General features: G+C 48.6%; 1 protein-coding gene and 1 long non-coding RNA gene across 4 annotated transcripts in view; both read left to right on the forward strand.

Moving 5' to 3' along the window:
* Nucleotides 1-13,923, forward strand: part of LOC308072681 — a 279,091-nt gene that overhangs the window by 80,825 nt on the left and 184,343 nt on the right. The gene's annotated exons all lie outside the window — the stretch shown is intronic.
* Nucleotides 1-13,923, forward strand: part of NGEF (neuronal guanine nucleotide exchange factor) — a 46,307-nt gene that overhangs the window by 30,503 nt on the left and 1,881 nt on the right. For all 3 annotated transcript variants that reach the window (XM_080409750.1, XM_080409748.1, XM_080409749.1), the window contains 8 exons: nt 2,619-2,779; nt 3,001-3,153; nt 5,105-5,234; nt 6,016-6,090; nt 8,036-8,125; nt 9,788-9,951; nt 10,965-11,120; nt 13,733-13,812. In XM_080409750.1, coding sequence (XP_080265876.1) covers nt 2,619-2,779; nt 3,001-3,153; nt 5,105-5,234; nt 6,016-6,090; nt 8,036-8,125; nt 9,788-9,951; nt 10,965-11,120; nt 13,733-13,812 — 1,009 coding nt within the window. The remainder of the gene's footprint in view (nt 1-2,618; nt 2,780-3,000; nt 3,154-5,104; nt 5,235-6,015; nt 6,091-8,035; nt 8,126-9,787; nt 9,952-10,964; nt 11,121-13,732; nt 13,813-13,923) is intronic.

Here is a 13,923-nt window from a genome sequence, read left to right on the forward strand (position 1 = left end):
TCTCTATGGATTTCATTATTTCTTTGGTGTGGCTTGCACTCTGCACATGCTCATGTAGGTCATGTTGAACCTCCCCCCCCTTCCCAAGTTAATTTGTCCAAACATAGGCAGAGGGGCTTCTACAGATCAGGGAGCAACCTTCTGGAAGAAACAAATTGTCTGAGGGTTTAAAGGCTGTGGCAGAATGTCAGACAGGTCTTGCTCTTGGCTCTCATGGCCATCCTGGAATCAAACCTGGCGGAAAAAAATCCTGACTTGGAGTGTCTGGAAAGCTGCAATGCAAAATGACTGGTGGTATCAATCTCCAGGGTATCTGGAAGGGACAGGCTGTCCCAGCATGTCCTGTGTTATTCTCTGTTATATCTTTACCTATTTCTATTTCTCTTATGTATCAAATGAAAAGGTACGGTTAAAGCCGTAAGAGGTGCATGTAGAATCTAGCCAGTCATGCAGAGAGAGAAAGAGAGGTTCTCTCTCAGGTTCACGAGGTGCCCTGGTAAGGCTGTTGAGAGAAACCAAGCAGATAGCCCTCCCCTTTTCTCATTGGGAATCTGGCCTTGATAAAAATGAAACATCCTCTTATTCCTTAAACGCCAGCTATTCCACAAACACTGACCAACTATGTTCATTTCTACCCATACCCTTTGCTCTGTCTTCCTTCTGGCAGCTATGGCACAGCCTCCTTCTCTGCTGCAGGAAAGGACCACCTGTTTGACTTGACTGCCCACTGGGAATATTTCCTTGGCTACCAACCCCGGAAAGAGCTGAAACGTCACTTCAACAGATATTTTAGCAGCTCCCAATTCAGTAACAGTCCCTCCTTGCTGTGCCTATCCTCCCAGATCTTAGAATGCAGCACAGTGTCAGGAATATAACCCAGGTCTCTGTACCTCAGGTTCTTCTGTGATGCATAGTGATATTTCCAGGAAAAGGCCAGAAACTGATCAGTAGGGAATTTAAAATCATTTCTTTAAGAAGAAAAAAACCCTAAAAAACCAACCAAGCAAGAAAAACCCCACAAACAACAACCAAAAAAAGGAACAACCAAGCCACAAGACAAGAACCCCAGCTAATTTAGGAGATATTTTTCAAGATGCACAGCACAAAAATACTGCATGTATCTGCTGCTCCGTTGGATCTCCTTGACTCTAGCTGGGCCCTTGCAGCCTCCAAGAGCTGGCAGGGCTGAGGGACTTGCATCTGCACTGCCTGGCCCGCTCCCACCCTCACCAGGGTGCAGCAGAGGAGCTGTGGGCAGTAGGGGAGCTTGGGCTCAAGGCTTGAAGCAGCTTTAGGTTCAAGGAAGCGAGACTTTCACTGAGCTACCAAAAGGTTCCTCTCTCAGTAGAGGCAGCATGGGCCAGCCCCAAGACAAGGAGCCCAAGATGCACCTTCATCAAGAGATGTCTGAAGAATCTAATAATTTTTCACCATGTTGAAGCTCTCATGAGAATCTAACAGATTCAGTAGTTGCATCAATAATCACCTTTTTTAATCTGCCTCTGAACAAAGACAACAAAGACTTGCCTGGAGAGTGGCGGAGCTCTGTGTGGTAACAGGGGAGTGTCCCTGCGTCACCTGCTCTAGGCAGAAGGCTTTATATCCTTATCTCATTAAACTGTTTTTTTAGCTCTGAACCAAACCACCAATTTGTCTTTCTTCTTTGCCAGACCACATCACTGGCCTGAGAAAGCCAGGCTTTGCTCCGGAGTTTCTCTTCTAACAGGATAAGTAAGGGCTGAAATTTGGAGATTATTTGTGACTTATGGTAGTAGTTATGGACTACTGTATCTTGTCCCAATCCTTGATGAATTGGGTCAGAAAAGCGTGTGGCCAGGGATGACCAGGGAGCCTCACTTGGACAGTAACAGCTGTATTTCCTTTGGGCCAGGGAAGACACTCGGGCTAGGAGCACCACAGCTGTGTATTTGTGCTGTCTCTGCCCCAAGAAGCACGTTGCACACTGGGACTGCAGTGTGCTGGACATCCTGGCCTCTACACCATGGCCTTTCTAAACCAAGAGTGTAGATGGTACAAGGAGACCCTCTCGTGTAGGACAATAAGCCACAATGAGGAGAGCAACAAGCCAGTGCGCTCGTGACCAGCGAGGGGTTGGAAGGTGTGTGGGTACTACCAAGGATGCTCCCTGAAAGGGAGGTGAAAGTGCAGGGCTGTGACAAGTCAGGGTATAGAGGGGGCCAGTGCCTGGAGCAGCATCAGGTCAAGACTGAGTGACAGCTAGGAAGGAAGGAGGGAGCCCATTAAGTGCTTTTATGTGTGCACCTCCATAAAACCAGACTGCTTAGATATAATAAGAAAAAGAGATCATTCTGCTGGAGAGATTCAATGGAAGGAAATTTGGTTAAACAACTTGGGAGAGAGACAGAAGGATCCAGGGCTGACGGTTGAGGGAGGAAATCTTCCCTGTCCAAGTCACTACCCCGTGTAACATGCTGCAAATGCCATTGTGGGCTTACCTCTCTCCGTACTCTGGGCCTGGAGGGTGGGTGCAAGGTCCATGATTGTGTGCAGCACCGATGTTCTCATTAACGCTGTGTGTGCCTCGCTGTAAAAGTAGAAGGTGCCTGCTGATTTCCTTCTTTGGGTTTCTCCCCCAGGCCATGTTTGAGCTGGTTACTTCCGAAGCCTCCTATTACAAAAGTCTGAATCTGCTGGTATCTCACTTCATGGAGAACGAACGTCTGAAAAAGATCTTACACCAGTCTGAGGCACACATCCTCTTCTCCAATGTTCTGGATGTCATGGCTGTTAGTGAGCGGTAAGACAACTGCTGCTGGATTTTTGTCCAGCTGAATGGCATCACTTTAGCTAACCTCATTTGTAGAGGGATGGAGGAGCCCACTCGGGGCAGTCTGTTACCCACTGTCTTTTCAAAAAGCCTGTGGACACATTCAGTACTTTGAACCCCAAGGGTTTCTCCCGGGAATTACCTGGGACAGACAGGTCACAATTAATATGAGTGCTGCGTTTCTCATCTAGCTTCCTGTTGGACCTCGAGCAGCGAGTGGAGGAGAATATTGTGATCTCGGATGTGTGCGATATTGTCTACCAGCATACAGTTAATCACTTCTCTGTGTACATCACCTACGTCTCCAACCAGACCTACCAGGAGAGAGCTTACAAGCAGCTTCTGTGAGTTCCATTGCTTGATGCTAAATTATTTTGCAAAATTCGGTAGACCATGGATTTAACTGTAATTTAGATCTTTATGACAAAGGGTTAGATGGAAACAGAATTTCCCATTTCACTGATTTTTCACTGCACCTATAAAAAGAAAACATAACTAAAAGGTTTTATAGTAGGGGTGGGGTGACATAGTATGCAGTTAACATACCAAGTAAGTTCAGAGCCAGCAGTTCCCAACTGTAGGAAATACTCATGCCATACACAGGGATGCACACTTGTGAAACGCATGTATTTTTAAACTGCAGGTAGAGGCAAGAGATTGAAAGGCCAAGAACATAATAAAGATCTGTGATGACAAGAACAGCCAGTGTTTTTCCCAAACTTCACAGCCAGGCATTTGACCTTTCCAAAGTTCAGAATTAGGTTTTCTTTCAAAACAACATAATTTTCTTAAAACAAACCAAAAAAAAGCTATTTTCTTCACATACTGATGTTACACACACAGACATTACCTAGGTCTGAGAATATAATGGAAAATACTTTTCCAGTATTTTCCAAGTTTAGCAAGTCTTTTAGTCCAGTAGGAATTTTCTTATGCCAGCTCAAAACAAAGAGTGCCCTACAAGCTTGTCTTTGAGCCGGAGAACTGATTTTTCTTTAGTTACAATGTCCTGGATTCTTTCAGGGCAGCCCATTGCACGTGCTGCACTGTGCTTCCTTCCTGTAGCAGCAGCTGGTTCAGAAGTGTAAAGAGCCCTAATCCTTTCCTTTTGCTGCTCTCCAGCTTTTGAGGCAAACCCCACCACTTTAAGGGGCCTCTTCTGAGCTTGGCCAACTGTTCTTTCCAAAAGGAGGGTACCACAGGGTTTCCTTCAGTCAGAGGTGAGTAATATAGCTGCAGAATATAAACAGTTTGTCTACAGCCATTAGCTAAACACTCAGAAGCAAAGCAGTAATGAGCTGGATTACTTGAGCCTGAAAGGGACCTGTTGGAGGTATTCCTAGATATGAATTTAGAGGCCAGCATTTTTTTCGTCTGCGGGAGAATATAAAGCAAATTGGAAAGAACAGACTCCCTTCCACAGGCTCCTAGCTAGCACAAGAATTTTGCAGCACTTGGCTGAACTCGAAGCCTGAGGTGTGTCACAGTTCCCCCCATTTGGCTGTCCTGAGCCTGTACCTGAGCACGTAGGTTGTGTGTGGCTCTGGTGAGTCACACCACCGCACAAGTACCTGCTGCAGCAGGGAGAAACACAGTGGCTTCTCCTGAGTGTTGCAAGTCACGTGCAGTGAAGACTGGTTTTGCACAGTTAGCAATCTCTGCATCCGCGCAGTTTCTGCTAGCCAGGACTCCAGTAGTGTAGGTCTTCCACAGGACCCTTCCTGGGGCAGAGGCTGCTCTGTGTGGCTGTGGCCCAGCAATGCCCTCACCTGCTGCAAACACCACCAGGGGTGGCCTGGGCATGGCCTCTGCGCTTCTCAGGCCAGATTACTGATTTTCATTCTCCAGCTAAGCGGCCAGGAGTAGCCAAGTTTGAGCTGTTTTGTGGCTTGTCTTGTTCTTACGACTGTGAATTTCACCTTGTCACAGAGTTCCAACTGTGTAAAAATATGTAATTATGCCTCTGACTCATCTACTTGGACACACACCCCATTCACACACACCTACGCACGCAGTGTATGCTGCTGAGCTAGATGTGCTAACACATGTGAACACTACCATGGCTTGTACATTAAAAGTCTATTTTTTCCCTCCCCCAACACTATAAATAGTTCTAGATTTAAACTAAAATACACCTAGAAGCACTCAGTCCCTTCCTCCCTTCTTCCCTCTTACTGGGAGAGGCCAGGCAGATGCTGTCTCCGGGATCAAGTTGCTTTTGGGTCACCAGCCACATACCAGAGTCTCAGGCAGGGTAGCACTCAAACCCCTCAGTTTCCCTCTCTTTCCTCTCAGCCAGGACAAGCCAGCTTTCCGGGAAGTGATCTCACAGCTAGAGCTGGATCCCAAGTGCAAAGGCCTGTCCTTCTCTTCCTTCCTGATTCTGCCATTTCAAAGGATCACTCGGCTCAAGCTGCTGGTGCAGGTAGAGTTTTGCTCTTCCCTCTCTCCTGAAGGTCTTCTGGATCACTCCTGGAATTTTCCTTTCCAGCAGTTGTGAATGAGATGGCTTAGATACAGCCATGATCAATCCTAGAGCTGGATGAAATCTTTCCACAGAGTTAGACATTCTCAACAACTATGGAAAAAATATTTCAGTCACGCATAGACCATCCCCAAATTAGTGTTGAATTTTCCAGACAGCTTTTACTGAGCAAGAGTTGAGGAGGAACTTTACTGAGCTGCTAGAAGGAGTAGCAATGCTCCATTAACCCAGCTGCCTGATGGTTGTGATGCTGACTCACAGATACACGGTGCAGAAAAGCTGTGGGAATGGAAATGCTCCATGTATAATACTCTGCATCATGGTGGCTTGGACCAGACTGTCAGCCATCTTCCTCCTGTGCTTTGCCAGCTTGTCTAAACACTGCTGGAGGAGGTGCTTCTAGGGCTGAGGAACCTGCTCGGTCCTGTGTGGTTTTATCCCACCGGGATTACCAATAACACTGCTAGTGCCAGCTCTAACTATTTTTATTTATTCATTTATTTCTATAAAATAGGAGTCTGTCTGCCACATTTCTTTTAGATACAAAGTCACATAGGAACAAGTCTTAATGAGAAAGAGGAACTAAGAGGTGAGAGTCTCTGTACTCTTGTCACCTATCCCGTAATTAGGCTGATGGCCGGAAATAACTTGGAGGTTAGCAAAGACCTTCCTGTGCTGTCAGATTGGGATGAGAGTTAACACAGCCTTTCTTCACCTGCAGAACATTTTGAAGAAAGTGGAGGAGAAATCTGACAGGGAAAGCACTGCCCTGGACGCACATAAAGAACTGGAAACGGTAAGTTTGAATGAGCTAACTGAAGGCCATTAAGATTAAACCATCGTGCTCATTTTCCCCCTGCAAAGAGACCTACAAATTACATACACTCTTGGAGCTGTCCTTTTGAATCTTGTCACTGTTTCAAAAGTAATTTTTTTTTTCTCCTTAAGTCTTCCTTACTTTCAAAGATGGACTAATCTAGCAGCACTTAGATGTCAGTGACGAGGAATCCTTTGCTAACAACAGATATTTATGATTCCGCTGTACGAAAGGGCAGAGAGAACGTTTTCCCTGGAGGCCTTCAAGAATATAAGCTGTTTTTGCAGCTACCGAAGGTGGTGGATGCCACTGAGACATGTAATGGGCTGCAATAGGCTGTAGAGTACAACGGTGTCAGGTTTCCTCCAATACAGCACACTTCTCCCTCTGACCTAGGGTAACAATTTCTTAACGCTCAAGCCTGCTTTTAGCCCTCTTCCCTGAGGCTGGTAGGTAGGTGTGGTGCTCAGTTGTGCTAGTTACTGCTGTGTACAAGACACCAGGATGGCACTGGGATATTTTCTATCTGGGCTGTTCCTGACCTGATCAGACAGGGTAATCCTACTTCCAGGCTACATATCTGAATGGTCTGGATGTAGCTGCAGCTATGTGGGCTGGGACAGAGTGTTTGAACCCTTCTCTGTCAGCAGCTTGGAACATCTCTTGAATGCTGCAGTTCAGTATAAGTATTTGAAGTTGAAAGCTGTGCTAGAACGTTAGCCTGAGGATATGCTCGCAGCTTCCAACTGAAATACTACAACAAAACAGGATCTTGGATTTGCCCTCAACTAGTCTAGGAAGTGTACACTTCGTAGATTGCTAGGGACAAAGATGGAGACCTTAACTATGAAGAATATTCTGTGTTGTTAGTATTTGCAGAATCACTCTTGATGCATTTGGTAGCCAGTTTTTTTTTTTTCCTTGGTCAAAAGCCTGAGGAAGGCTGTTCCTGTGGTATGCAGGTGAGTGTAACTGCTGATGGAAGAATGCTCTTTTTATATTCAGCTCTCAGCAACACACCTGATCAGTTTCATAACTCCCTTTGCATGGTTACTTATCTGTAAGAGTTTAAGTTTAGATGCCTAATGTCCAGCTAGGTACAAGCATCACAACAGAGGTCATCTGGTGCTTATTTTCTCTGGAGGTATCCTATTTGAGAGGTAAGAGCTGATCACCGTTTCCGTTGCTGATGTTCTGGTGAATTCTGAGTAGCAGAAACAGAGCACAAAGTCGAGCTTGTTCTCCAACGTAATTTTTCTACCTAGCCAGTTCTCCAGAGAGTTGCTCCTTATGAAACAGGCAGTGGCATCTAGGTTAAGGTCCCTGTAATAGGGTAGTACCTGCACATTGGTTGTGGTTTTTCAGTTGAAAGTTTGTGCTCAGAACAGAACTGGGCTCTGTATGATGAACGTCTCTCTCCCTGGGACATTTCATAACGTTGGCAACTAGTGCTGCTTGGCAGAACCGCAGCATTTGCATCTTTGAAATTAAGATCTTTGGCTTCATTCTGTTCTTGAAGATGATGCTGCACATGTACCTTGTTTCAAGTGTTGGGGGTGAGCAAGACGAGATACATGGTGTGTCAGAATCTGGAAAATGAGCTGTTCCCTTTGCTGTGCAAGCAGGAGTATTGCTTAATGCTGTCTAGTTCAGTAATGAATGCAGCCATCTAACATGTCCCATGATAGTCAGCTTCCAGCTATAACATCTAAGTGTTTGGGGGCTTTTTGGCGGGGTTTTCTGGGCGTTTGTTTCTCCCTCGCCCACCCTTTGTCATGTGAATACTGTGCTGGTAGAATAGCTTGGCCAATTCCTGTTACAGCAGGGCACTTACCCTGTCATGGTGAGGCCTGCCTTTGCTGTCCATCGCCACTTACCTGCTTAAGGTAGCAGAGACAAATCTTTCTATTCTCTTTCTTCCCAGGTGGTGAAAGCATGTAATGAAGGTGTCAGGAAGATGAGCCGAACAGAGCAGATGATCAGCATCCAGAAGAAACTGGAATTCAAGATCAAGGTATATGCATAGGCTGGTAACCCATTGCAAACAGAGAACAAACAGCATCCAAGTGTTGTGCACACATACATGGCAGTAGTAACCTAGTTGCACTCCTGTTAGTGAGTGTTCGGTGATGGCCTGGTCCAAAGCCTCTGAAGGAGATGCTGCCGCTGCAGGCACTGCATCTGTGCAGATGATCTCTGTGCATGCACACTGCAGAGACCGGGAGCAGCACTGAGGCCAGCGTGTCGTGTGTGTATGCAGATGTGACACACTGGCTTCAAACCGCCTGTGTGCAGTGGGTGGCTCCTGCTCCAGCTCTCAGTTCTGGCTCTTCACTCTCACCTCTCTTCAAAATGTAGGTCAGCTTTCAGCTATTATTTTACACTACAAATGACATTAAAGAAAGATGAAAGCTACAAAGCAAAACACTTTAAAGCTGGAAAATAACAAAATGAAGTGTGTCCCACCATTTTAACTCATCCCTGCATTTATGCATTATGTACATTCTCTAATTACCTGCTCATGATCTATTTTGACTGCACTCAGGGAATGACTGAATCGGTATTTAGGGGTGTCTGATCAGATCTTTTAATATATGCCATGAAATTCCAGTGCTGAATATAAAGTTGCCAATTCTTTTACTGAGTGCTCTGGAGGTGCTTCTCAGATCTGCCTGCTTCACAAACTTTAAGGAGCATATTTCGCTTCCCAGCAACATTTTTATGTACCTGAACAACCAAAGTAAAAAAATGAGATCGTTTGTATGGAAAGCCACACTGGGCAACCAAGAATTTGATTTTTCCAGAGCATTTTACCAGTGTGTCAGGGCTAGATCACAGTCCACAGGACAGCACTAGACCGGGGTAGCTACAAGGCTGCCTTCATCTCTTGTAAAGCTGAGGCTATAATGACAGGCAGGAGCTGGTTCATCCCTGGAACAGGTCTACCTTGGGCACTGGCGCAGGCAGGGCTTCTCCGGTGAAAAAGAGTGCAAGAGTATGGAAAGAAAGAAGGATTGTGCCACCGTGCATGTGGCAAACACAGTGAGGGAGTGAAGGTGGGAAGAGTAGCAGTTACTCAGATGTTTTCTCGTATTTCAGTCATTTGACTGGAAGCATGCTGTTCTAATATAAGATGTGCTTTGTCCTGGGCTGCTTGTCTTTAACACAGTGTGTGGTAAAACTCTAGCAGAAGTGCTGTTGTGGCTGCATGGACAGTATCTCCACCCAGATGGGACAGACCCAACCAGTGAGAACCTGATTAACCTGTTTTTTTGTAGCCAAAAGGCCAAATACATGTTTTTGAAAGTCTGTCTCAGCCCAGGTGACAAGACATGGGATCTCCCAGAGACAGATCAGGCTGTGCAGGGTGTAGCCTGGTGTTTAAATCCAGCACTTGGCACTCCAGCATTGCCATCCTTGAGCGTTTGCTCATTCTTGGGCCCCTGCCGTGTCCCTGTCTGAGTTCTGTTACACTCTTTGCCAGGCTGCAGCGTGGGTGGCAGAGCACACTGCCCGCTCTGCGCAAGCTCTGCTCCAACCTCTGCAGTCCAGCCTGTGGTGATGGGAGCTCACCACCCTTCCTTTCGCACCTTTTCTTGTTTTCAGCATCTTGACTGCATAAGCCCATGGGGTTTTGCTGCTCTCCTCATCTTTGCCATCTTTTCCTCACTTGTAGTCTGTGCCCATCATCTCTCACTCCCGCTGGCTGCTGAAGCAGGGGGAACTGCAGCAAATGAATGGTCCAAAGACATCACGAACGCTTCGCACCAAGAAACTCTTCAGAGAAATCTACTTGTTCCTTTTCAATGATCTGCTAGTAATTTGCCGGCAAATTCCTGGGTGAGTGCAAAATTCTGCTGGGTACGCAGGGCACTTCGTGAGTCCTGTTTGCCCCTGGGTTTATCCAAGCTGTGATGCTGTGCCCTCATCCTGTCCCCCAGGCACAGGGAGGGCATCCTGGCCTGACTGGTACACCTCCTTCGGCAGTCACCTTGCCTCTGTGCACAGTTGACTATTCAGGGGTGGCACAGGTCTCCAGCCCAGATCGCCCAGGAGGGTAAGGAGCATGTATCAGCCAGTTTCTGCAGAGTGGCAGTGAGTGACATCAGCTGGTGGGCTGACCCAGGAGGTCTGTCTTCCTGTCAAGAAGTGATTTTTGAGTCATCGCTGCCTGAAGAACAGCTCAGATTTAGTCAGTTGAACTTGTAAGAAAGCAGGCTAGAAAATCTGCACAGCAGGGAGGGGTATAAATTTAGGCCTGAGGCTAGCGGTTATATTTGACATGGTGTAACCTGCCTCAGGAGGAGAATGTCATCGTGCTTAGGACTAGGTCTTGTGCAACTAGACACTAGTGAAATACAGCAGCACAGATGGGTCCTAGAGAACAGCGTGTTCTTTGTAGCATTAACTAGACTCACCGGTAGGGAGCATCTCGCCTGTCCAACATTTCTAATAAACATGTCGCCGCAGTGTCTGTATGCCTGGAAATATTTTGCTTCTGTGGCAGCTTGTGTCCAGAAAACACAGAGGCATTTTACAAATAGGAATGAATTAAGCCTCACAGTCCCCTTTGAGGGAGCACTGTCTGCATTTTGTACACGGGGAGCTCAGACAGAGCAAGGAGCTTGTTCTAGGCCGTGCGGGATGGCTAGGGCAGAGCAAGGCGAGGGTTTCTTGCTTTGCAGTGGGTTTTCATAACCACCCGCTCATCCCTTCCCACAGCAGGGCATCTGTTTTCCTCCTGCCATGCAGCGGTTCCTGGTCTGTGTCCTCCGTACAGTTCTGGGTGGCTGAAGCCGAAGTCTCCTGGGATAACTGCAGTTTTTCCTAATCTCCTCTCTAACCTCTCCCAGGGACAAGTACCAAGTGTTTGACTCTGCTCCCCGGGGGCTTCTTCGGGTAGAGGAGTTAGAAGATCAGGGGCAGAGCTTGGCCAATGTCTTCATCTTGAGGCTGCTGGAGAATGCAGATGACCGGGAGGCCAGCTACATGCTGAAGGCATCATCCCAGTGAGTACAAGTCACCCCACCAGTGCTCAGCTGGGCTCTCCCCCTACACCCAGGCAGGGGCAGCACCCTGTCTGCATGGGGAGCAGCTCTCCGGGCTTACCAGGGTCAGGCAGGCAGAGATCCCACTGCTGCAGCTGGGCTGGCCCTACAAGCCTCTCTGCCCAGCATTGCTCTCCCGAAGCCACTTTTGTCCTCTCCTACGGAAATGCACTAGTGAACTAGGCAGATTTCTCTCCTGTATGGTGTATTTGTAGCATCCAGAGTGAAGAATGGACAGGCACTTTGCACTCTGGGACAGAGAGGTCAGAAACCAGCCCCAGCACAGGAGCTCAACCGATTTACAGCTTGCAGCACATGCAGAAAGAAAAAGCAAGCAGGATGTACACTGCGCACGCTCCAGCAGTTCAGCTGGCTCACTCACCAAGATCAAGTGCCTGACCAGGCCTGTGAAGCCAAGTGGCTCCTGCTTGTAGGCAAAGGTGGGAGAAGAGGGCGCTTCCTCAGCGCCTTCCACAGCTGATGCCGATCTTGCACAGCCCTTCTGTTACTCGGGGCCTCCTTGTCTCCCTGGATACAGGTTTTTTTGGCTCACTGATTTTTCACTTCAGGCTCCAGCAAGCTCAGACTGGGCAAATGATTCAGTTGCGCTAACACAGACCTGATTGTTTTGAAGCCCAGTTTTCTCATTGACCCAAGCCTTACCAGGCCCACATTTTCTAGGCACAGCATCTGTGCTATTATAGGTGTACACATACCACTAGCTAAACAGCTACAAGAGATGACGTGCAGCCCCAGCTTGATGCTCCTTTGCTGTTAGTAGGCCAGCATTCAGCATCCACATCCCTTAATGGACACCAGCCGCAGCGGGGACCATGTCCTGCTGCAGCCCCAGGGACTGCACCCTGACCCCCCCAGTGCAGTGCAGCACCAGCGTCAGGAAGACAAACCCTCGGCACAGCAAGCAACTGCACTTTCTCTCCAGCCACGTGACTGCAGCTTTACTGTACTGAAAATAGAGATGTCAGTCACATTATGCAGGGCAAACGCACATTTGACGTCTGTGAGACTTTGCTGTGCAGAGAATGATAAACCAGGCCAGGGTTTGCCTCAGCTCAGGGGAGGCAATTGCAGTTCTGTGCTTTTGCATCCTGTCCCATCTTATAGATGGCCACAGTGAGCGTGTGATCCAGCACATGGCTTGCCAACAGCTCTTGTGTGCTGAAATGTGATGTAGCAACTGCTGAAGGCTACTGTTCCAGAGCTGCAGGGATGATTGGGGCAGTACTGGCACAAACTAGAAAACTGAAGACTTAGAAGAGCTAAGTGGGTGCCAAACAGAGACTGCTGCATCTGTTCCACAGCTCTTGCAAGCGTTGCCCAGCTCTGAACCCATATAGCAATGGTGACCTGCGTGGTGGCAGCTTGCAGCTTCTGCCCTGGGTGGGCTCTGCCAGGAGCTGACAGTACATTTAGCCATGGCTGGTCTCAGGGGCAGGACTGGAGCACAGGCAGGCCCCTCGCAGGCTTGAGAGGAGCTGGGGGCTGGGGGCTAGCTCCAAATAGCCCTGCAAGGAGCTGCGTGGAAGGCCAGTCTGCAAACAGAAGCATGGCAAGAGCCTTGGGTTGATGTCTGTGTGCCAGCCCCTCAGTGCACAGGGCCCTCATCCTGCATGTTTTTGTGGTGTGAGGGGCTGCACTCGACCTGCAGCTGCTTTCCCTGGTCCTTAGCTTCACACGTCAGCCTTGAAACACAAGGTATTCTCAGCCCTGCAGATCAGCCTGCCAGCACTTGTCCTTCACATCTCCCTTTTAGGCCTCTCTTCTCCCAGAAGACACTCTGGTGGCTTTAGATGTGTGTCAAGTTCAGGCATTAAAACTACCGTCTGAGGAGGTGGAAAGCTCTGGCTCCCTCGGGGCTGGCAGCACAGCTGGTCCTCCAGGCAGGAGCTGGAGCCTGTGAAGATGAGCTGCCCCGTTTCCGTGATCCCTCAAGGGAGCGCCAGGCCTGGGGCTTCTCCAGCACCTGGGAAGTCTTCACCCTCTTGCTGCAGGCCCAGGTTTTGCCTAACAGCTTGCTGGATCTGGTGACGTGTTCACACGGGTCTCTCCTCTCATCCTCTGCCAAGCGAGCGGTACCCTTCGTATGCTGCAGTGTTTGTCTGCAAGCGAATTAATCAGCTCTGCCCTTTAAGCGTTCCCGTACAGCAGCTGCAGGAATAAATGGTTCCTCTAACTGCTTTTCTCCAGGAAAAACTGTTCCTATTGACCCGGCCCAGCCAGGAGCTGCCTTTGCTGGTTAGAGCTGAGAGAATGCCAGGCCCCCCACCCTGCTGCTGCCTCTCTGAAGCTGTGCTGCTCCCAAAAGGGAGATCCTGCTGCTTGTGGGGGCAGCCAGCCTGGTGGCCCTGCAGCATGTGTGACATCCCAACCAGTGTGTGCAAGAGGGAGGCTCAGCATGACTAGTGAGCCCAGGACCCGGGGGGGGGGGGGGGGGGGGAAGGCAGGAAAGGGCTGTGAAAGAAGGAATTAGGAGCCCAGGGCTGGCTGGCAGGGGAGCTGGGGTCCCTGTGACTGCCTCATGCTCACAGCCTTGTTTTGTGTCCCCTATCCAGGAGTGAAATGAAACGCTGGATGATTTCACTGGCCCCAAACCGGAGAACCAAGTTTGTTTCATTTACATCCAGACTTGTTGGTAAGAGACACAGCATGGGAGTCAGGAGCTCTTCACCCTACCCCAGGGCACCTTATTCTGCCCTGAGCTCAGTCCAGTCCCAGGCCTGGGGCCTCTGCTGAAGCTGAACCC

The sequence above is a fragment of the Falco punctatus genome, assembly GCF_963210335.1.
Source record: "Falco punctatus genome assembly, chromosome: 13".
Taxonomy (NCBI): Eukaryota; Metazoa; Chordata; class Aves; order Falconiformes; family Falconidae; genus Falco; species Falco punctatus.